The sequence below is a fragment of the Geotrypetes seraphini genome, chromosome 3 (genome assembly GCF_902459505.1).
Source record: "Geotrypetes seraphini chromosome 3, aGeoSer1.1, whole genome shotgun sequence".
Taxonomy (NCBI): Eukaryota; Metazoa; Chordata; class Amphibia; order Gymnophiona; family Dermophiidae; genus Geotrypetes; species Geotrypetes seraphini.
In genome coordinates, this window is record NC_047086.1 from 205,725,324 (window position 1) to 205,750,035 (window position 24,712).

Below are 24,712 nucleotides of genomic sequence, written 5' to 3' on the forward strand. Positions count from 1 at the left end.
GTTATCTCCCGCTGAATATTCACAGTTAATATATAACTGCAATCCAGCTATCTCAGGGACGGGTCACAGTTATGCCCCAATACTCAGCGCTGACCGGGCAATGTTAGTGCATAGGTAGAACTGTGTAAATAGCTGCCTTATCTTTATGCACAAGCCAATGCCTGGTTAGCGCTGAATATTAGTTTAACCAGGTGTGCGCTAGCTGTCCAGTGAAAACACGGATATTCAATTCCGTTTGCTGGAAATAGCCCAGCATTGAATATCCAGGGTCAGTCCTTGCAACAGGCAATTACCACCCTGCCCACTGCCAGCTGAAAATTGCCCGGCTTGTGGCTTGCCGTGTGTGTGTTAAACGTGTATTGAACATCCTCTCTACATTTTTCGCACACCTAAATGTTTGTAATTAAGGTGCAGTAAGTGTAAAAACTTACAACACTTTAGTAAAAGGGCCCCATAGATCTGATTGTCAGATTTACAGACATTATTTCCCTTCGGACTTTCGCCTGCACGCATTGACAATTGGACTAATGCAGACCCTGTTGCTAAACTATGGCTATGCCAAGTCTTGGTTGTCCAGTTGATTTTATCACTGGATTGATAGATACATAAACTCCTTCTCTATTTTATGAATGTATGACTTACATGTTGTTTCATCATTTTGAGTGAATGATTAATTAAAGCAATGTGCTTTTTATTCATCAGTGCATTCCCTTGCCTCTTTTTCTTTTTTCTTCTTCTTTTTTTCGACTGTCCTCACTGCATTGCCATACAGCATCGACTGATACCATTCTCAACCTGAATGTTTTTCAGAGTCACAATGCCCTGCTTTGTTTACCACCTGCAGGACACTGCTGGTAACCCATTCAGTGAAAACAAATCAATTCTCCTTCTGCAGGTCTTAACTCAGGAAAACCTGGCCGCAGTATTGGCGAGTGTGGTAGCTCCAGCTGGGACAGTCACACAGCCGCTCCTTGTCCCCATCAGTATGGCAGGGCAACAGGGATTGGCCATGTGGACCTTCCCCACAGCGACAGTGGCTGCACTCCCAGGATTGACAGCCACTCCTTCCACTGCTGGAGTTTTCAAACTCTCTTTAGCCAATTTGCAAGGTAATCTCTAATTGCCTTCACATGTTATGTATATGGTATATTTATTTTGAAACTTGCGGGAAGCCTTAGCAAGATCACCTAGTATTTCTTAGAGAAAAGCTAATCTGTACTTTTTTGCTTGCTGTGCAAATCCCAAATTGTAATTTGCTGCATGAATTGTAATGTTATACAGTTTGGTTGTGTCCTAAAATGCATTTGCAGACATGAGTGATTCTTTACAGGTTGTGATACATTTTTTGCTAGCTAAAGAATTGTAAAATATGAATTCTCCGAGGACAACCAGGCCAAATCATTCTCACATGTGGTGACATCATGCATGGAACTCAGTGCAGAAATGCTGCCAGCAATACTGTCTCTTTAAGAGTGAAAGGCAGCACTTCCACTGCAAATGGATGGGTGCCTTCCCACCTGACTCGCGAGTGTGGGACCAGTAGTCTTTCATCTGCAGCAAGGGGAAGACATGTTTATTTGTTTTATTTATATTCCGCTTTTATCAAGGCGTAGCACAAAGCTGTTGGTGCTATCTCTGGGGGCTGACACAATTAACTGGTGCCTCCAGTTTGTGGGGCCAGACTTTACCAACTAAGCTGTGATCTTTGCTTGCATATGCAGAAAAGAACACAGAAAGTCCAGAGAGGCTCAACTCAAGGAGATTTTTGGAGCCAGGTCTGAACCGTCAGCTTTGGTACTGCCCTCCATGTGTGCACCAGAGACATCGGTCCCTATGCCTTCTAGTCCAATACCTGTCGCTGAAAGTGGCCAAGCATTGAGTGGGTCTCTACCTGCCTCGACATCCCCGGGACCAGTCAGCATCAAACCCAACATAGAAGAGACATGTGGATCCAATATTGTAACCCAGCAGAACAGAGTACTAATTCTGAGATTCAAGCAGGTTTATTGTGAAAAGATGTGTGCATGACACCTTCTCAATATCCTGGAATTTAGTCTTTTCCATCTGTTTTCCCCCTAGCATGTTCTCCAAAGTCATTCAGAAAATAATGCAAGACTTGGTCCATACAGTATAATGCTCAGAACACTTCATCAGAATCAGTTGCCATCTAGGTAGAAATGGACCAACCCATCTTCTAGGAGTCCACCCCTCCCTTATCGGGAGCAGAGGACTTATCTCCTGTACTTCAACATAAAGCCCTTATGTCTCATATCTTGAGGATAAATGGCAGTTGGTTTCTGCATCCCTGCATACAATTTAAAACAATTGTATTTTTACCTTCCACCCACCCCCATCTCCCCCCCCTCCCATCCCGTCAATTATCATCTGTTTAGCACGGGTCTAAATATTAATTCAGTGCAGTTTATGTTTCAGTTTTATTGCTGCCTACCATAACCATGTGGATGAAAAGCCCTTCTCTAGTAACTATTTAGTCTCTACATCCAAGCAGTTTTATGAGGGGCACAGAATCACAACTCACCTGTAGCATGGGACCCCAATATCTAACTTATCCTAGGACAAGGATCACTTTGATCCTTTACATTACATTACATTAGTGATTTCTATTCCGCCTGTACCTTGCAGTTCTAGGCGGATTACAAAAGAGCTAACTGGACATTTCCAGGATAGTTACAATTTTTGGTTACAAGTGAGATAAGAAAGCTGGATATTTCCAGGAGATATTGCGAATTAGATAACAAATAAGAATAGAACATTTCTAGGCAATATTACAAATAGGATAACAACTAAGAAAGCTGGACATTTCCAGGAGCTTTACATTTTAGGGAACTGTATTCTTGGTTGATATTAAGAAAAGGAAAAAATTACCAGAGAAGTGGAGGCTTTGAGAGGGGAATTTACCGGAGAGGAGAGGGAGGGGGTGGGAGTTAAGGTATCTGAACATATTTCTTGAATAGCAGGGTTTTGATCTCTCTTCGAAATACCAGGGCCAGATTTACCTATAAGCTACAGTTTAGGGCCTCACAATCTACAAGAACCTCACAAAGTTCAGATTTTTTTGGGGGGTAAGGGGGGCAATATCAGAAGTGAAGGGACTAACTTTGAAAACATACTTTGTTTCATTGTAGAAGATCTCTGGGCTGACTCTGCAATCCTGGGAAAGAAAAAAAAAATGAAACTTTTCCATAAAGGTTTTCATACACCCTCTACTGGCAGAAACTAACTACTGCATACCCAGAGGACTGTACAGGACTATACCATTACCAGTATAATGCATGCAAATCTCTCTTGTGAATTTTCATTGAAGATATCCTGACTGGCTATGATTCTCCAGTCCCAGGTTTGGGAACCACTGCTCTATCCTATTTATGACTGTAATTCCTTTCTGCTTTCAGTTTTGATTTTAATACTCTAAACTGCTTTGATTCTTAAGGCAACATATCAAATATCTAATAAACATAAATATTTACGCACATAGGTGCACACTTACACGCATAAATACCAGTATTCTGGCTACATGCTGTTCTGTAGCATGGTGCCTAAATGCCATGGTGTATAATTTGAAGGTATGTATACACATGGGCAGCGTCCGGACAAAGTATGGCCAGAGGCACACAATTACACACACAAATTCTAGGATGCCATAATTTATTGCAAATGTTCTTTATTAAATTTTAGAAAAGTACAACATTGCTGTATTACAATTCTTAAGAACAATACACCTGCTCATTATGAAACAGCTAAACAATTTCCCAACCCAACCTATCCCTCCTCTCCCACACAAAATCTTCTTTTCCCTGATTTATGTACTTTTTTCAATAATCTAAGCTCGAGCATTTACCGTATTTTTCGTTCCATAAGATGCACTTTTTTCCCCCAAAAAACTGGGTGAAAAATAGGGTGCATCCTATGGAGCGAATACCCAACCCCCCCCCCCGGGTTAGTTACCTTAGTTTGACTGCTGCTGCTCCTGGTCTCTCAATGCTACCATAAATAGAGGAAGGGAAAAGCCAGGCGGGTGCAGCGATTGCACACTGCCAGCCCAGAAGCCTTACCCCTGACGTCGGTCTGAAGATTCAGCCCGGACCTTCAGTCCAACATCAGAATTGACGTCAGGGATAAGGCTTCTGGGCCGGCGGCTGCAATCACTGCACCCGCCTGGCCTTTCCCAGCAATTTGCTCCATGCCGGCTCCCCGCTCGTCCCTCAACCTGCTGCTGAGCCAGGAGTCCAACCTCCCCCGCCGCTACTGCTTCGTTGACGTATCCTCACAGCGGCAGCAGCGGGAAGTAATCAAATTCGGCGGGTGGGCGGGCTGGGGGGGGCGGAAGAGGACAAAGGCTGGAAGGCAGTGAGGGAAACATAGGAGGGAGGAAGGGATACCAGTAATTGTTGGGCCTGAATTGGGGGGGGAGAGGACAAAGGCTGGAAGGCAGTGAGGAAACATAGGAGGGAGGGAGAAAGGGATACCGGTAATTGTTGGGCCTGAGTTGGGGGGGAGAGGACAAAGGCTGGAAGGCAGTGAGGAGAACATAGGAGGGAGAGAGGAAGGGACAGTTGTTGGGCCTGAGTGGGTGGGGGAAGAAGACAAAGCCTGGAAGGCAGTGAGGGGGACATAAGAAGAAGGAAGGAAGGGACAATTGTTGGGCCTGAGGAAGGAAAGAAAGAAATCACCAGACAACGGGGGGGGGGGGGGGGGGGAGGAAGAAGACAAAGGCTGGATGGCAGTCAGGGAAACAGAGGAAGGAGGATGAGATAATTGTTGGACCTGAGGAAGGAAAGAAAGAGAGAAATTACCAGACAACGGAGGGGGGGGGGAGGAAGAGGACAAAAGCTGGAAGGCATTGAGGGGAGGGGGTCATAGGTAGGAGGGAGGGAGGAAGGGTCAATTGTTGAGCCTGAGGAAGGAAAGAAAAATCACCAGACAACCAAAGGTAGGAAAAATGATTTTATCTTCAATTTAGTGATCAAAATGTGTCAGTTTTGAGAATTTATATCTGCTGTCTATATTTTGCACTACATTTGTCTATTTTTGTATAGTTGTTACTGAGGTGACATTTTTTTTTTTTTTGAAATCTTTTTATTGAGCAAAATGTAAAAACAGTACACAAAATGCAGGTAATCAAAGCAAACAAATACAGAATATAAAATCCATATTACAGGGACAAGCAAAAGGAACCAAGGAATGAGCAATATAAGAAAAACAAGTCCCATGCTAATGAAATCCATCCGCTCATACAAACTTTTTTTTTTTTTTTCCCCCAAAAGCCCACCAACCCCCCCCCCCCTACCCCAGAGTGGAGAGCAGCAAATACAGAGGCAAGAAAAAACACAAGGAAGAGAAAACAAATAGCAGCATCAAAATATACAGTACCGAAGAGCGAGTACGCACTCAATCAGTGCACCAGAGAGGGAAACAAAGAGAGAAAAAGCCCAAAGTAAGAAGGAAACAGAAGGATAAAAGAGACAGAGAAGAAAAGGGAAAGAAAAGGAAACGAGGAGAAACAAGAACAAAAAGGGAAAAAGGCAAGTACATGAATAAGTATGTAAGGAAGAAAAGAGGCTGTCCCTCCCACCTCAGGAGTTAAGCAGAAGACTGCGGGACCGATGAGGTAAGGCCATCCAATACACCTCCCAAATCTCCTGGAAACGGTCCCAGCTACGTGGCAGCCGGCCCGACACTGCTCTACGTTCCAAAAGGGCCATCTCAAAGAGGAACCGTTGCCATTGCGCCACGGATGGAATAGCAGGTGTCCGCCAACCCACCAAAATCGCCCTCTTAGCCATTAAGAACGCCTTCTGCACTAACCGACAGTGACCCACCGGCAGATCTCCCAAGCCTTCAGTCGCATAAAAAAGAGACGATAGCGGAGAGCAGGCCGGTAGAGAAGGCAAAAAAGAACGCAAAAAAGCCCAAACTCTGGACCAAAACAATTGAATTCGGGGGCAGGCCCAAAACATATGCCCCAACGTGGCTCCCACACCATTACATTTGGGACAAGCATCCCGCTCAGCAAACCCCGCACGGCATGCTCGCAATGGGGAAATAAATGCACGATGTAAAAACTTATACTCCTGTTCTCTGTGGATCATACTCCAAGAAATCGTCGCAACACAAGCAAAGCTAGAGGAAAGGAGTTCCGGCTTAAAGTCCAGCTGCAAATCCCGACTCCACACCTGTGCCAGACGACACACCGGACCATCCGGGCAGAGAGAAAGAAGAGCAGAAGTGTAGTAACTCAGCCGAGGAGCCACGGGATCCCACAATGCCAAACAGGAGCCCAAACGGCCTAAAATATCCGCCCGGATCGCCGACACAGGAAGACTAGAAATATAGTGGTGAGCTTGAGAATATCCAAACAGATCAACAGAGTCAAGATGATACAAAGACATGAGTTCCAGTGGAGTAAGAGGCCGCCCCTCCTCATGCAAAAGATCCCCCACCCGTGTGATGCCCAGGGCATGCCAGACCCGAAAGGTACGGGTCTCTCGCCCCGGCTGAAAATCCAAATTCCCCACTAGGGGAAGAAAAGGGGTCACACTAAAATTAACAGATAGCTTCCTACACAATAGTTTCCAGCCCCACCTCATATAAGCCCAGATAATGTGCGTCCTAAGATCCCGAGGCAGGCGCGCCGAGGGGGCATGAAGAACATACAACCCCGCCACAGAACCCAACAAATCCCGTTCCAGAGGGTAATTCAAAGCAACAGAACTCTCCAGACACCAATCTCGGAGAACCCGCAATCCACAGGCCAAGTTATAAATTTGGAGATCAAGCAGACCAAAGCCACCCCTGGAGACAGGTAACATCAGCACATGAAGAGGGATACGAGGCCGACGCCCACCCCACAAAAACACACGAAGCTCCTTATACAAGGAATCCAAGTCACGTCGTTTCAGCCAAATAGGTAGGGTTTGTAAAAGATACAACCACCGGGGCACTAACATCATATTATAAAGATATATACGGCCTGACAATGAAATAGGGAGAGCTCCCCAGAGACGGAGGAATTCAATAGTTTTCTTAAGTAAGGGCCCGACATTGATCTCATAGAGCTGGCCCAAATCCGAAGGGACGTTGACTCCCAAGTGCTTAACCTGTAAGGGCGTTTCCTTCAATGGGAAAGTAGGCCACACAGTAGCCACATCAAGGTGAAGCGCCATAGCTTCAGATTTAGAGACGTTAAGCTTCAAACCAGAGAGCTCACCAAAGCTACCAAACAGATCCAACAAAGGAGTCAAGGCCCTCTCCGGACTAGTAAGCACCACCATAATGTCGTCTGCAAAGGCCATACAACGAATAGAGGAGTCCCCCAGTTCTACTCCCAGCAGGGCCGCATGTTGCCGAAGCCGAATCAGCAAGGGTTCTAAGAACAAAATGTATAAAAGCGGAGAGAGCGGGCAACCCTGCCGGGTCCCCCGCCCCAACCGAAACACTTCGGAAGGGCAACCATTAACTAAAACCGCCGCCGTCGGATCAGAGTATAATGTACGAATAGCCTGCAGAAAGAAACCAGATATCCCATAGCGGGTCAGCAAAGGAAATAAAAACGCCCACTCAACTCTATCAAAAGCCTTCTCTGAGTCGAAACTAATGACCAGAGAAGGAAGCCGACGGGAAGCACAATATGCCATGGCTAACAACAATTTGCGAACATTATGTCCCGCCTGCCTACCCTGCACAAAACCAACTTGATCATCCTTCACTAGAACTGGCAAAAAGGGAGTCAATCGATCAGCCAACAATTTGGCTAGAATTTTCAGGTCAACATTAATGAGGGAAATAGGGCGATACGATTCTACCAAAGCGTGATCCTTGCCGGGTTTAGGTAGTACCGTAATGAGAGCCTGATTGGCCCCAGCTGGAAAAGAGCCCCGTGCTATAGCCTGACAGAAATATCGACACAATGGGTCGGCAACATAGCCACAAAGGATCCGAAAAAACTCTCCACTAAAACCATCTGGTCCCGGTGATTTACCAAGCGGGAGCCCCCGAATAACGCGTTGGACCTCCTCCCTAGTAATAGGCATGTTCAAGGCCTCAATACCCTCCGCGGACAATGTGGGCAGCCCCAAGGAGTCCAGGAAGTCCGCAATCAACTGATCCTTATGCACCACCTCCGCCGTGTACAGCTTGCGGTAGTATTGTTCAAAGAGAGCCGCAAGCTGGGGCTGAGAGGTGACGATCTGGCCAGTCGCTGAACGCAAGGAAGAAATCAAAGTGGTGCCCCTCCAGCCCTTGGTCAAGTTGGCAAGCAAGCGGCCAGGCCGATTACCAAACCGATGGTACTTGTAGTGAGAAGAAAACAAAAAATGCCTGGCCCGATCATGCAAAAGAATATGATAAGTTGTTTGAGCAGTATAAAAGTCATGCTTGTACCGCATAGTGGGAGAGCTAAGGAACCGCCTATAACAGAGCTTAACCTTCCGCTCCAGTTCCAAGACCCTACCGGCTAAGATCTTACGCTTCCGAGAACAATAGTCGATGATAGACCCCCGAAGCACCGCTTTCGCCGTGTTCCAGAAAAGCGTCCCATCGGAAGCATGGCCCGCATTAAAGGAAGCAAAGTCTCGCCACTGTTGCACTAAAAAGGGAGAAAAATCAGGGTCATGATAGAGAGCCACTGGAAATCGCCATCTGCCCTTCCCACCAGAGCCCGGACCTCCCAGCACCAAGTCCAACCATATGGGGGTATGGTCAGAAACTGCCAAGACCCCGATCCCAGCCTCAGAAACACAGTGGAAGGAGGAACGAGACAGAAAGATATAGTCAATTCGTGAAGAAGTGAGATGTACCCTTGAAAGGTGAGTAAAATCTCGATCCCCAGGATGTAAAGTACGCCACACGTCCACTAGGTCAAGGGCCTGTACAAAGGCCGGCAGGCCATTATCCGACCTAGGGGAGATGCGCGAAGACCCACCAGAGCAATCCTCACCAGGGACCATAACAGAGTTGAAGTCCCCCAAGAGAACCAAATGATCTAGAGGTTCAGATTGCAAAGGCAAAATAACTCCCAGCAGCCGCTTGAAGAAAGCACGCTGTGCCACATTAGGTGCATAAATAGAAGCCAAAAGAACTCTCCGCTGGTAAAGCAGGCCCTGTACCAGGACAAATCTCCCTTCAGGATCAGAAACAACTTTGGTCTGAGTGAACGGAACAGATTTATGTAGGAGGATAGCCACCCCCGCCTTAGTTTTGGGCGAGGAGGCAGAATAACATTGGCCCACCCAAGAACGTTTTAATTTATCATGTTCGAGCGCAGAGAGTTTAGTTTCCTGCAGCCCCACAATATCAGCTTTGTAACGGGCCAAGCACTGAAGAATCTTGGTCCGTTTAACAGGTGAATTAATCCCAGAAACATTCCATGAGGCACAGCGCAGTCCTCTCTTAGGTGTCATGTGCCCAGCAGAAAGAGATGCAATCCAGCAGGTGAAACGTAATCTGCTGCTGGGGCGCCCAGCCCTCACCCCGGCAGACACTCAACACATGCATACTCACCCACAACTTACGCTCATCCACTCCCCTCCCCCCCACCACCCCAACCCCCAACCCACATCCCCCCACCCGACCTCCCCCCACCCAAACCCCCCTCCCAGTAGAATCCACCATCCACCACAAACAAATGACTGAGGGAGTCCCATGCCAGTAGCTCCCCCCCCCAAACCTCAACACCCGACCCAGAAAAAACGAACCAGATAACAAATAACTAGAAAGGAGCCGGAAATATAGCATAACAGCAAAACCAGAGTCCGGCAATAAAGTACTGCCAAAACAGGAGCTAGGATGTTGCAGGTGAATGAAAGTCCATCAGCTAGGTACCAGCCAGGCCACCCAGCACACACCGCCCCTTAACTCAAGGTCCCACAGAGGGACCAGAAACATAGCAAACAAATAAGAAGGAGAACAGAACTAAAAAGAACAAGTCAAATCAAGTTGGACCCTCCTGTGACGGGAACCACTGGTGCAGCTGAGCTTGGGCCGCGTCGCTTGAAGTAAATACATGAGGCTGACCATTGTAGAGAACACGCAGCCGGGCCGGGAACTGTAAGGTGAAACGCACATCCTTGGCCACCAGCTGCTTACACACAGGAGAGAATCCCCGTCGAAGCGATGCCACCTGGGCAGAGTAATCTTGAAAAAGAAGAATTCTCTGATTCTGAAAGGTGATAGTCTTCTTTTTCCTATAGGATCTCATAAGCTGGTCTTTAATAGCAAAGTTAAGTAGTCGTAAGATGACAATGCGCGGTCGCGCTGCACCATCCGGTTTCTTGCCCAGCCTATGAGCCCGTTCAATCCTCACGGGGCCCAAGGCGGCAGTATCCAGCAACTCGGCCGATAGCCATTTCTCCAGTACCTCAGCAAGAGAGGCATCCGGGACCACCTCAGGAATCCCCACCAGGCGCAAATTGTTCCTTCGGGAGCGATTCTCCATGTCATCAAGCTTTTCCTCACAGGCAGACATTTTACATCGCAACGTGGCAAGTTCTGTCTGAACAGCTGACAAGGCATCCTCCGCAGAACTCACCCTCTGCTCTACCTCTGTCATCCGGGCATTAAATTCATGAACCTCCGTGGATAGAGACGCGAGGTTCTCATTGACTTTATCCAGTCGGGTGCCCAACGCGCTCACCACAGCCTCTGTTAATTTGGCCACCAGCGGCGCGCTTGCTGAGTCAGGCTCCTCAGCCGAAGCCGCCATCTTGTCCTCCACAGTCGCCAGAGCCTTGCCGCGGGTCCCGTCTTTTTTACCACTCTTCGTGGTCATCGCGAGTCCGGCTTTGTGGACAAACTTGTCCATACAGGTCTCCAACCCCTCTCCTCCACGATCGGGTCCAGCGCTGAGGCAGAATATAGTCCAAGATAAGGTATATCGTGAGGGAGCTACGGAGCTCAGGAAAACAGCGCTTTCCCGCTCACTGCATGGCCACGCCCCCCCTACTGAGGTGACATTTTAAAAAGTCATCTGCCTTGACATCTGTGCCCTGTCCCTGCCTACCACTAGACCACCAGAGGGGGGACAGGGTACAAAGCCTGGCAGGGAGGGGGGACAGGTGCAGAGCCTGGCAAGGAGTGTGGGGTTGGGTGCAGAGCCTGGCAGGGAGAATTTGGTTCAGAATGTTTTTTTTTTTTTCTTGTTTTCCTCCTCTTATGGTTAAGTGCATCTTATGGAGTGAAAAATACGGTATACAAGATTACATTAGCCGCTTTTCTGCCCTCTCAGAGCCTTTCATTCCACAAATGCAGCTCTTCTTTCCATCCCAACTCCCTCGTTAATTTGCCTTAACATCACTTGTGCAACTATTACTTAGTTACACAGGTCCAAAGCTCTGGAATTCTTTCCCAGTTTAATTATGTCTGGAACCTTCTTAGTCTTGGTTTAAATTTACCTTTAAAATCCTGTCTACTTTATCCAGCCCTTTGCTAGTACTCAGTTCTCTTGCTCACCATCCACTATTGCATCCCTTTTTTCCTTCCCCTATTTCTTCTGAATTTTCACTCTTTTCTTCACTTTCAACCTTTAGTCACTAATGATGCAATGTTTGATTGTAAACCAAATGTTTGATTGGTTGGCCCGGAACTTCCTCTCCGACGTCAAAATTGATGTCGGGAAGAAGGCAAGAAGCAGCAGCAGCGGACCAGGGTTTGAATCGGCGCAGCAGGGAGGGAAAGTGATCCCCCATCCTGGTGTCCCCGCGCACAGCTTTGGGACGCTGACCCTGAAAACGGGACATTTCAGTGTCCCGAAGCGGTGGGTTGGGACACTGAAGTGAGATCTACCAGTCTGTAATTTCCCGGATCTCCCCTAGAGCCCTTTTTAAAAATCGGTGTAACATTGGCCACCCTCCAATCTTCAGATACTACAGATGATTTTAGTGACAGCTTATAGATCACTAACAGCAGGTCAGCAATTTCATGTTTGAGTTCTTTTATCCTCCCTAAGCGACCCTTTTGCTCTTTGATTATCCAACGATCACACAAATTCCCTCACAGGTTTTCTGCTTCTGATGTTCCTAAAAAAATTGTTATGAGTTTTTGCCTCTTTTGCAAGTTTCTCTTCATATTCCTTCTTAGCTGTCTTTATCAATACTTTGCATCTAACTTGCCAGTGCATGTGTTTCTTCTTATTTTCTTCATTTGGATCCTTTTTCCATTCTTTAAAGGTTGATTTTTTTGGCTCTAATAGCCTCTTTCACTTCACCTTTTAACCATGCTGGCGCTCATTTCCTCTTCTTTCCACCTTTGCTGATACGTAGAATACATCTGGTCTGGGCTTCCATGAAAGTATTTTTAAATTAAATCCACAACGGGTTTCCTAACCTTTGCAACTGATCCTTTTAGCTTCTTTTTAATCATTTTCCTCATTTTATCATAGTTGCCCTTTTGAAAATTAAACACCCCATACAGTAGATTTCTTTTGCGATGTTACTTCTGGTATCAGCTCAAATTTGATCACGTTATGATCTCATTTCCCAGCAGATCCAACACAGTTAACTCCTGTACTATGTCTTGCATTCCGCTAAGGACCAAATCTTTGGTCCATAGAAACAGAGAGAAATGAAAGCAGATAAAGACTATATGGCCTATCTAGACTGCCTATCAATGCCATCTACTATCCCTTACACTTTTTGTCTCCATCACCTCCACTGGAGGCCATTCCACGCATTCACTATCCTTTCTGTGAAAAGCATTTTCTGAGGTTACTTCTTAGTCTATCCCCTTTCAGCTTCATCCTATGCTCCCTCATTCTAGAGCTTCCTTTAAATTGTAAAAGGCTCACTTCATGTGCATTTATGCCATGTAGATATTTAAATGTCTGTATCATATTGCCTCCTTCCACCTTTCCTCCAAAGTATACATATTGAGATCTTTAAGTCTGTCTGCATACACTTTATGAAGATGACCACCAACCATTTTAATAGCCTTCTTCTGGACTAACTCCATCCAGTTTATATCTGAGGTTTCACCAGATTCTTATATAGGGACATCATTCCTGCTTTTTCCTACAGGCCATTCCTCTCTCTATGCACACGTATTGTTTTTTTTTCCTATTTTGAGAAGTTTGGTTTGTGTATCTTTTGTATTGGTGCAGTTTTGGTTTTATGTTGCTGATTTTCTGCACAGGTTTGCTGTCCTAGTGCAGACTCGGAGAACAGCATCAGCTGCTTGAGCATTCTGTCAGATTTGACAGTTGGGAGGATGACTTGGATCTGCGCGCAGGTAGTTTGATTTCTGTGCCTTGCGAGAAGGTAATTATAGCTAGTTTTATTGAATTTTGAATAGGAATTGGAGGTTTTGGTTGAAGTTGAGGTTTGATATATAGATTCTAGTTTTTATCCAAGGGTGAAAACATTTCTTTCTGGCTGATGTGAAGAATTGTTTTATCTGTGAAAATATTTGATGCTAGAAATAGTCTGTGAGAATCTTCTGGGAAGTGCTTTGAGAGATTCTCTGGGTGACAAATCTGTGGTGCTGATTTTGGGAGAAGATTTTATGAGAGGTCCTGCGTGAGATTCCTGTGTAATGTTGTAGAGAAATATTGGTGAAGCAAGGTTGTGAACTGCTTTTGAAACCTGATTTCTGGAGAAGTTAATGAGATGTCCTGTGACTGAATTCCTGTGAAATGTTGAGATAAACTATAGGTGAAGGAAAGTTTGTAAACTGCTTTGGGAAACCTTTTTTTCTGGGAATATCTGCTGTAAAGTTTATTGAGAATTTGATTTTTTTTGTGTGTGTGATTTGAGATATAGGAAATTCTGGGGAGGGAAATAGTATAGGGAACATCAATTATCTGTTTTTTTCCTAGCTTAGAAAGTATGTTAGGTATCATGGGGTTTCTAGATGTAGGATAGGGTTTTCCCTTATTGATTTGTTTTAGTTAGAATAGTAGGTTGGTTTCAGGAAGAGAAAGTCTGCTAGCAAGAGAGAGACTGCTAGTAACAGCGCGCCAACATAGAAAGGACTTAAAGCCTCAAATGCCCTAATTTGGAAAAAAAGAAGAACTGTATAGAGGGGAAGTAGAATTTCATTGTCTAGATTTGATATACAGCATTTGTTTATTAAATTTTATTTCTATTTTAAATTTTGAATCCTTAGTGCTTCTTTATATCTATTTTGTTTATGGTTTAATTAACATTTTTATTTACAGGTTACATTACATTTTATTATTATATAATATTTTTTTATGTAATTTACTCCTCCTGGGGAAAAGTATCAATTTAACCCTCAGTGTTCACGACTACAAAATAAATCTTGTTTCAAGAGGGATACCTTTTACCTCAGTCTGAGAAGGAGGGGGTTACACTAGCTTTAGTTATCCCAGGACAAGCAGGCAGCATATTCTTGACTGATGGGTGACGGCACCGACGGAGCCCCGGTACGGACAATTTTAGAGTGATTGCACTCTAAGAACTTGGAAAGTTCTAGCAGGCCGCACCGCGCACGCGCGAGTGCCTTCCCACCCGACGGAGGCGCGCGGTCCCCAGTTTCTTAGTTTCCGCGGAGCTAAGAAGACGCACGTTTCAACGACTGTTGAAAACTTTTTTCTATTTTCGCCTTCCCGCTCGCGTAAACTCGTTGGGAAATATTGTTTCCCTCATTTTATTTTATTTTCTTTGTTAAAAAAAAAACCAACTTAACTTGTTTTTCTTTCATTTTTTTGGTTTCGCCCCAGCGGGGCCTGTTGCCACCATCGAGGCCTCGGCCTTCGATTTGGCTGAAGCCGTTTTTACATTCATGCCCCCTCAACCTGGGTTTAAGAAGTGCCAGCGGTGCGCTCGACCAATTTCACTCACAGACCTGCACAACTGGTGTCTACAGTGTCTTGGTCCTGACCATCGAGCGTCTACTTGCACCCGCTGTGCCACTCTTAAAAAGAGAACTTTAAAAAATCGACAAATCCAACAGCGATTATTGTTTGGTACTGAGATGTCGGATTCGGCGGCACCGGTCCCCACTTCGACCCCGACGCAGTCGGCACCTGCCTCGGCGACACCGCGCCGACGTCGCACCCTTCAGGTAAGCCGGCTAAGAAGCCTTCCCCGCTGGAGCGCCCTCCGGTCTTAGTGGCAGCGAGCCCAATCCTGCCGAACTCGAGGCGCGGTAAGCCCCTCGACATTGGGTTCCTCTTCGGAGTGTAGAGCGGCACCCAAGGTACCGCAGAAGAAAAAAGCGGTACCGGTGCCTTCACTGGACGAGCGCATTGCTGCCGTCCTGCAAGTACAGCTTAAAGAACAACTACAGCAGCTGTTACCTGCCCTTCTGACACCGAGCCTTCCAGTCCCAGTCCGGTCTGAGCCTCCGGTACCGACAGTGGAGCAGCCTCCTTTGTCGGCATCCACCTTGTCGGTACCGATGCATACCACTTCCTCGGTATCTATGCCAGTCTTAGCGCCGGAACCGAGATCCTTACACCAGGCTGTTCAAACATCGGCGCCGACACAGCCTATAACATCTCCCGGTACCGTTTCACAGAGGTCTGGGAAGTCGATGCATAAAACTCGACACCTAGAACCCTCCACACCGGAATCCCGGGACCGCAGTTTTCAAGTGCGGGACCCTGATCTGTGGGGCGATTCGGAGGACCCTCTTCTCTCAGAGGGAGAGTGTTCATCAGGAGAAAAGGATCCTTCTGTTTTGGATCCATCCTCTAAACCTGATGCAACTTCTTTTACCTCTTTTCTCAAAGAGATGTGTGAATCTCTCTCTATTCCCTTGGAGGCTGAATCCAAAAAATCCAAGGCATTTCTCGATGCTCTGGATTTTGACCAGCCTCCAAGGGAATTTCTCAAACTGCCTCTCCATGACATATTAAGAGAGACATTTTACAAAAATCTAGAGACACCCTTGACCATCCCAGGAGCTCCCCGCAAACTGGATTCCTTATATAAGGTCATACCTATTCCAGGCTTTGACAAGCCGCAACTCCCCCATGAGTCCTTACTGGTGGAATCTACTTTAAAGAAATCCACGGGGGCTAGTGTATATGCTTCTGTCCCTCCTGGCAGAGAAGGTAAGGCCATGGATAAGTTTGGCAAGAGGTTGTATCAAAATGCGATGCTAGCAAATAGATCAGGGAACTATGCTTTCCATTTTTCTTTTTACCTTAAGCATCTCATTCAGACTTTGTCATCTTTTGAGAAATATCTCCCTGACCGTAAAAAATCTGCCTTTCGCCAAACTTCTTCATCGCTCTTACAACTGCGCAAGTTCATGGTCAGATCAATCTATGACACCTTTGAGCTGACCTCTAGGGCCACGGCTATGTCGGTAGCTATGCGGCGACTGGCCTGGCTCAGAGTTTCAGAACTCGATGTCAATCATCAAGATCGACTGGCCAATGCACCTTGTTTGGGGGATGAGCTGTTTGGAGAATCCATGGACTCCACTACTCAGAAACTCTCAGCTCATGAGACTCGATGGGACATCTCCTTAAGACAAAGAAGAAGACCCCACCTACTAGGCCTTTTCGCCAACAATCGGCCTATCAACGTAGATTTGTGGCTCGTCCTTTACCTCAGATCCAGCAGCAACCCAGGCGTCAGAGGCAACAACAGAGGCAAGCTGCTAGACCAGCACAGCAGCAACAGCAGGTGAAACCTCCCCCTTCACAGAAATCAACTCAACCCTTTTGACTTGGTTCTCCAGGACATAGCCAGTCTCCCTCCTTCTGCCCATCTTCAGCAGCCCATAGGAGGACGCCTTACTCATTTCATAAGCCGTTGGGAAATCATCACCTCAGATCAGTGGGTCCTCAACATCATCCGCCACGGCTACTCTCTCAATTTCCAGACTCTTCCTGCCCAAAGTCTGCCAAGAGAGTCTGCTTTGAACACTTCTCAGTCTTCCCTCCTTCTTCAAGAGGTTCAATCCCTCCTTCTTCTGAATGCCATAGAGGAGGTTCCTCTGGATCAAAAGGGGCAGGGATTTTACTCCCGTTACTTTCTAGTTCCCAAAAAGACAGGAGATCTCAGACCCATTTTAGATCTTCGCGATCTCAACAAATGCTTGGTAAAAGAGAAATTCAAGATGCTTTCTCTAGCTACTCTTTATCCTCTTCTCAATCAAGGCGACTGGCTATGTTCCCTAGATCTCAAAGAAGCATACACTCACATACCGGTCAATCTGGCCTCCAGACAGTACCTCCGCTTCATGATCAACCATTGTCATTACCAATACAAGGTGCTACCCTTCGGTCTGGCCTCCTCTCCAAGAGTGTTCACCAAATGTCTGATTGTGGTGGCCGCCTTTCTACGTTCCCACCACCTTCAGGTGTTTCCTTACCTGGACGATTGGTTGATAAAGGCCAATTCTTCTCAGATAGTACTCCAGGCCACCAACCAGACCATCATGTTTTTACAACTTCTGGGGTTCGAGATCAATCTACCCAAATCTCATATTATCCCCACTCAGAGACTTCAATTCATTGGAGCGGTGCTGGACACAGTCCTCATGAGAGCTTTTCTGCCGTCCAACCGTCTTCACACTCTCCAATCTCTGTGTCAGCAGGTGCTTCATCAACGTTCCATCTCTGCCAAGCAAATGATGATACTCTTGGGTCATATGGCCTCCACAGTTCATGTCACACCTTTCGCACGTCTCCACCTACGCACTCCTCAATGGACCCTAGCGACCCAGTGGTCCCAAGCGACGGATCCTTGCTCACGACACATATCTGTGACATCCTCTCTTCATCAGTCTCTACAATGGTGGTTGATATCCTCAAATCTCTCCAGAGGTCTTTTGTTCCATCTACCTTCTCATCAACTTGTCATCACCACCGACGCCTCCCCTTATGCCTGGGGAGCTCATTTGAACGAATTCCAAACTCAAGGACTTTGGACAGCCCAGGAAATGAAACATCACATCAACTTCCTGGAACTCAGAGCGATGTTTTATGCCCTCAAGTCCTTCCAGCATCTTCTCTTTCCTCAGGTCCTTCTACTGTGCACAGACAATCAAGTTGCGATGTACTACATCAACAAGCAGGGTGGGACGGGCTCTCGCCTCTTGTGCCAGGAAGCCCAGAAGATTTGGGCTTGGGCCACAGATCACCACCTCTTCCTAAAAGCTATCTACATTCAGGGAGAACAGAATTCCTTAGCGGACAAGCTCAGCAGAATTCTCCAGCCTCACGAGTGGACACTTGATCCTTTTACTTTGCAGTCCATCTTCGCCCAGTGGGGCACTCCTCAGATAGACCTCTTTGCAGCTCCTCACAATCATCAGCTGCCCCACTTCTGCTCCAGACTCTACTCTCTTCACCGTCTGGCAGCGGATGCATTTCTCCTGGATTGGTCCAATCTCTTCCTGTATGCTTTCCCTCCTCTGCCTCTCATGCTCAGGACCTTGTTCAAGCTCCAGAGGGAACAGACCACCATGATTCTGATTGCGCCACGGTGGCCCAGGCAACATTGGTTCTCCCTTCTACTTCAACTCAGTTCCAGGGAACCTATTCTACTTCCACAATTTCCTTCTCTGCTCACACAACATCAGGAGACCCTTCTGCATCCCAACCTCCAGTCTCTGCACCTGACAGCCTGGTATCTCTCGGGCTGACTTCAAATGATACTCTTTTATCTCTGCCCGTTCGTTCTGTTCTGGATGCCTCCAGGAAACCGGCCACTCTGCAATGTTACCATCAGAAGTGGACACGGTTTTTTTTCCTGGTGTCTTCTTCATCATCATAATCCTACGTCCCTTGCTGTGGAGACCGTGTTGGATTACCTTCTTTCTTTGTCTGATTCTGGTCTCAAGTCTACTTCCATCAGAGTCCACCTCAGTGCTATTGCTGCTTTTCATGAGCCAATCCATGGGAAACTCCTTTCAGTTCATCCCTTGGTCTCCAGATTCATGCGAGGACTTTTCAATGTGAAACCACCTCTTAAACCTCCTCCTGTGATCTGGGATCTTAACGTGGTTCTTTCAGCCTTAATGAAACCTCCGTTTGAACCTTTGGCCACGGCTTCTTTCAAATTTCTCACTTGGAAGGTTCTCTTCCTAATTGCTCTCACCTCTGCCAGGAGGGTCAGTGAGCTCCATGCACTAGTAGCAGACCCACCCTTTACCGTCTTTCATCATGACAAGGTGGTTCTGCGTACACATCCAAAGTTTCTCCCTAAGGTTGTCTCTGAATTCCATCTCAACCAATCCATTGTTCTGCCTGTCTTCTTTCCGAAACCTCACTCTCACTCTGGAGAACAGGCTTTGCATACTTTGGACTGTAAGCGGGCTTTAGCTTACTACTTAGACCGTACTAAGCCCCACAGATCATTCCCTTAACTCTTTCTGTCCTTTGATCCGAATAAATTGGGACATCCTGTTTCTAAACGTACGCTGTCCAATTGGCTCGCAGCGTGCATTTCTTTCTGTTATGCTCAGACCGGACTGACTCTGGAAGGTTCTGTCACGGCCCATAGAATTAGAGCTATGGCAGCATCTGTAGCTTTCCTCCGTTCCACTCCTATTGAGGAAATCTGCAAGGCTGCCACTTGGTCCTCAGTTCATACTTTTACATCTCACTATTGTCTAGACGCATTCTCCAGACGGGATGGTCACTTCGGCCAATCTGTTTAGCAAAATTTGTTTTCCTAATGGCCAACCTTCCCACCATCCCTCTTTTTGTTAGCTTGGAGGTCACCCATCAGTCAAGAATATGCTGCCTGCTTGTCCTGGGATAAAGCACAGTTACTTACCATAACAGGTGTTATCCAGGGACAGCAGGCAGATATTCTTGCGTCCCACCCACCTCCCCGGGTTGGCTTCTTAGCTGGCTTATCCTAACTGGGGACCGCACGCCTCCGTCGGGCGGGAAGGCACTCGCGCGTGCGCGGTGCGGCCTGCTAGAACTTTCCAAGTTCTTAGAGTGCAATCACTCTAAAATTGTCTGTACCGGGGCTCCGTCGGTGCCGTCACCCATCAGTCAAGAATATCTGCCTGCTGTCCCTGGATAACACCTGTTACGGTAAGTAACTGTGCTTTATCGCCTTTTCTACCTGTTTGGCCACCTTAAGATCATCACATACCAAGTCCCATTCCTTTTTCATACACAAAGTTCTTCATCCCCTCAGGTTTTTGCAGCTCAAATGCATTTTCCTGCATTTATTAGGATTAAATTTCAGCTGCCAAATTCTGATCATTCTTCAAGCTTTGCCAGGTCCTTCCTTATGTTATGCACCATCATGGGTGTTCTTCAGAAATATCACTTACAGAAATGTTAAACGGCTCAAGAACTGGACTTTGCAGCACACCACTGGTTTCATCCCTTTCCTCAGATTGAGCCCTATTTACCACTATCCTAAGTTGCCTTCCACTCAACTAGTCCATCACTTTGAGGCCCCTACCGAGGGCACTTAGTTTATTTATTAGACGTCTGTGTGGAGCAGTGTCAAAGACTATGCTAAAATTTAATTACACCACATCTAGCACTCTCCCTCTATCCAATTCTCTGGTATTCAGTCAAAGAAATTGATCAGAATTTTCTGACAAGACCTGCCTCTAGTGAAACCATGTTGCCTCAGGTCCTGAAATCCATTGGATTCCTGAAACTTCACTATTCTCTGTTTTAAAAAGCATTTTCTTTAATTTCCTTGCCACAGAAGTCAGATTTACCTGCCTGTAGTTCTTTCTTTCTTGCTTTAATTCTATTTCTATCCCGTCCTCCCAGTAGCTCAGAACGGGTTACAAGCAAACATTCACAGTGGAATACATTTGGACAGTACAAAGACTATGCAGCAACTTATGTATAGGTTAAGAATGGAGAAGTGGGTGCAGGAGGAAGGGGGAATTTTAGGAGCAATGGGGGTTGATTGCAGTTGGAATTTTAATTGAAGAGGAGGGTCTTTACAGCTTTCCGGAAGGTCATCAATGAGTTCTGTAATCTGATTTGCGGGAGGAGTTGGTTCCAGAGTTGGGGGATGAAGTGGCTGCTTTTGTGAAGAGGGATCACATCTGCCATTCTCCAGTCCTCCAGTGCTAGAGAAGTATTGAATAGGTCAACCAATGGAACTGCCAAAACTTCCCTAAGTTCCTTCACTATTCTTGGATGTACGCCATCAAGCCCCATCACTTTGTTTTGTATTCTTTATTTATTTGATTATTCATTACAATATCTTTGTAACAAACATGCATGAATGAACACAGAAAATACAAATGTAAATTCCCAATCGGGGATTAACATAATATAAGGAAACTATTTCAACCATGTCCTAGTCCACATTAAAACTGATCGCCAGTACAAATAAAACATCAAAGCAAATCTTTCTATCTACTATCTAGAAACAGGCAAATGGCTATTATATATATTATACATCATCCTCCAAAAATAAACTGAATATTAGGAATTAAACTTTCAACAAAGGTTTCTCTTTAATAAAATCTTCCACCTGGGCTGGATCAAAAAACACATATTTATCATTTCCATATGATATCAGGCATTTACATGGAAATTTTAAGAAGAAAGTAGCTCCGACTGCCAAAACCTTAGGCTTTAGCTGAAGGAACTGTTTCCTCTTAAACTGGGTTTGTCTAGAGACATCTGGAAAAATTATCACCCGTTGACCACAAAACATCTCTTGCTTTTTCAGGAAATATAATTTCAAAATATCTTGTTTCTCAAGTTCTGTCTTGAAGGTCACGAGAAGAGTTGCTCGTTTCTCAATTATGTCTTTAGATGACTCCAAAAACTGTGATACATTCAAACTCTCTGGTGATACTATTCTATCCATTCCACCTTCCTCTACCTTTTCTTTGGAATCTCTTGAAATGTAATATAAATTATCGACCTCAAAGGTCTCCACTTTGTTATAATGTAATATCTCCCTCAAATACATTTTCAAGAGTTCCATTGAAGAAAGGTAATGTGTGGTAGGAAAATTTAACAAACGAAGGTTTTTAACTCTAATAGCATTTTCCATTTTTTCTAATTTAGCATGTAACATCATACTATCCTTTATATTAGAAACAGCACTAGCTTGTAAATTACCTACTGCCTGATCTAACTTTTCAACCTTTACAGCTGTTTCTCCAATTTTATTATTTTGTTCTTTAATTTTCACAGTTACATCAGATGAGAATTGACATAAGTTCAAAACGGTTTTTTGTAAAGATGACTCTATTCTGTTAATACTAAGCCAAACATCATTTAGAGTGATCACTTTATCCCTGGGGAGAGCATCCGAGCTTTGCCCAGTACTCATCTGCACTGGGGTTAGTTCTTTAGCTTGCCCCAGGGACTGTCCTGAAACCTCCAGACCAGATACTGACAATGATTGAAGGGAAGAAGAAATTATTCCTTCCTTAAAAGGGGAAGGAGATTCTTCTAACCGTAAGGAATATGATGGTTGAGGAGGTGGTGTTGGTTCCCCAGAGGATAAGGAGACAGCTTGAATATTAAAAGTTACCTGTTCCTCAACAGGAGGCAAGATAGGAACCACAAGATGGCGATCCATCGGGCCTGTTGTTGCAGCAGATGGTATTGCCTTAGCTTTCCTCTTACCCATGCTGAAGAAATGGTAGTCCTACTCCCTGCTCCTCTTAGGCTCCGAAGGGGCTCAAAAGGGGCAAGCCCCTTTAGCCACGCCCCTTCGGCTCGCGACCCGAGGCTCGCGACCGCGGGCCGCGTACCGCGGCTGCTCCGGTTTTAAAAGGCTCCCCGGAGGACCCTCTCAGCTGGCTGGGTCGGGCTGCTGCGGGACTGCCTGTCCCGATGTAACAGAGTGCTAAACAGCACTGGCTACAGGCTCCCTCGCGGCTGCTCCGGTTTTAAAAGGCTCCCCGGAGGACCCTCTCAGCTGGCTGGGTCGGGCTGCAGCGGGACTGCCTGTCCCGATGTAACAGAGTGCTAAACAGCACTGGCTACCCCCCATCACTTTGTTTTAGTTTAGCTAGCTCCTTATGAACACAGTCCTCTGAAAATCGTTACCAAATCTCCATTTCTATTTGTGTTTGTCTTCTGCAGTCCCGCTCCTGGCTATTAAGCAATTCAGCCTTATGTTTATCAGCTTCTACATATTCTTTCCCTTCACCTTTGAGTCTCACTATTCCACCTTTGAGTCTCACTACTCCACTGTCCCTATTTGATTTATCCATGCACCTTAGTGGTAATGACTTGAGCCCGCTTTCATGCAAGCAGCTCATTGACACAGCTATAGCCAATCAAGCCAGGGTGGTGGTCTCATTGGCAATATGGTCAAACATTATCCCAAAAGTAAAATAAGGGAACACTTGTTGGCAGATTAGATATGTCTGGACACACTGGTTATACCAAGAAGCTACTAGGCAGATTAGATTCAGCTATCCAACATTGACTAGATTACTGTTGATTGACTTCCACAACATCCTTGAAATGGTGATCCACATCAATGAATAAAAGGATAGTATACTATAGTTATAGGGACAAAACAGCTATGGGTGCACAGCAGCAATGGATTCATAGGTTAGGGTCAGGGACGCAGAGAAAGTTGCACTGCTTCACACTGGTGGTGAGTACATGAGCCAGTAGACTGAACTGGGGCTGGGAAAGCATCAAGATATTGGGCATTCTAGGAATTATTAAAAAAGGGATGGTTAACAAGACTAAGAATGTTATAATGCCTCTGTATCACTCCATTGATGCGACCGTATATGGAGTATTGCATTCAATTCTGGTCTCCTTATCTCAAGAAATATGTAGCGGCACTAAAAAAGGTTCAAAGAGCAACCAAGATGATAAATTGGATAGAACTCCTCTCGTATGAGGAAAGACTAAAAAGGTTAGGGCTCTTCAGCTTGGAAAAGAGACGGCTGAGGGGAGATATGAATGAAGTCTACAAAATCCTGAGTGGAGTAGAATGGGCACAAGTGGATCAATTTTTCACTCCGTCAAAAATTACAAAGACTAGGGGACACTCGATGAAGTTACAGGGAAATACTTTTAAAACCAATAGGAGGAAATATTTTTTTCACTCAGAGAATAGTTAAGCTCTGGAATGCATTGCCAGAGGTTGTGGTAAGAGCGGATAGCGTAGCTGGTTTTAAGAAAGGGCTGGACAATTTCCTGGAGGAAAAGTCCATAGTCTCTTATTGAGAAAGACATGGGGGAAGCCACTGCTTGCCCTGGATTGGTAACATGAAATACTGCTACACTTTGGGTTTTGGCCAGGTACTAGTGACCTGGATTGGCCACCGTGAGAATGGGCTACTGTACATGTTAGCAAATGTAACCCTGTTTGAAACTAAGACAGTGGTTCTTTTTTCTTGAGCCACAACTGTAAAAGGTGTGAGCTAAATCCAAAATACCCTCCCCTTTCCTCTTCTGTTTATATGTTTAGTGCTACATACATAAAGAGGGGCATCAATAGGACGTCAATTGGACGTCAAAAGTCTGACTTTGGACGTTTCTCGTAAGACAAACAAAAGTCGGGGCAGGGAAACATCCATTATAAAAACTGGCTAGACATCCAGCTTTTTAAAAATTACTTATTTTGACATCTTGACCATCAGGATGCCTAATTTTGTTCACCATTTTCAACTTCAAAAATGTCCAAGTTCAAAACGTCAAAATCCAGACCATTTGGATGTGGAAGGAGCCTGCATTGTAATGGACTGGCCACATAGACATGCCAACAGAGCAGTGGGGCACCTTAGAGGACACTGCTGTGAACTCCACATAAAGAGTGCCAGATTTGCATCTCACCATAACCCCCTTATAATTTCT

At 45.7% G+C, this 24,712-nt stretch overlaps 1 protein-coding gene across 5 annotated transcripts in view; it reads left to right on the top strand.

The window, feature by feature from the left end:
* The window catches only part of POU6F1 (POU class 6 homeobox 1), a 243,556-nt gene that overhangs the window by 107,057 nt on the left and 111,787 nt on the right, over positions 1-24,712 (top strand). For 4 of the 5 annotated variants that reach the window (XM_033939750.1, XM_033939751.1, XM_033939749.1 and 1 more), the window contains one exon: positions 896-1,109. The exons of the other annotated variant lie outside the window; for it this stretch is intronic. In XM_033939750.1, coding sequence (XP_033795641.1) covers positions 896-1,109 — 214 coding nt within the window. The remainder of the gene's footprint in view (positions 1-895; positions 1,110-24,712) is intronic. 5 annotated transcript variants of the gene reach the window in all.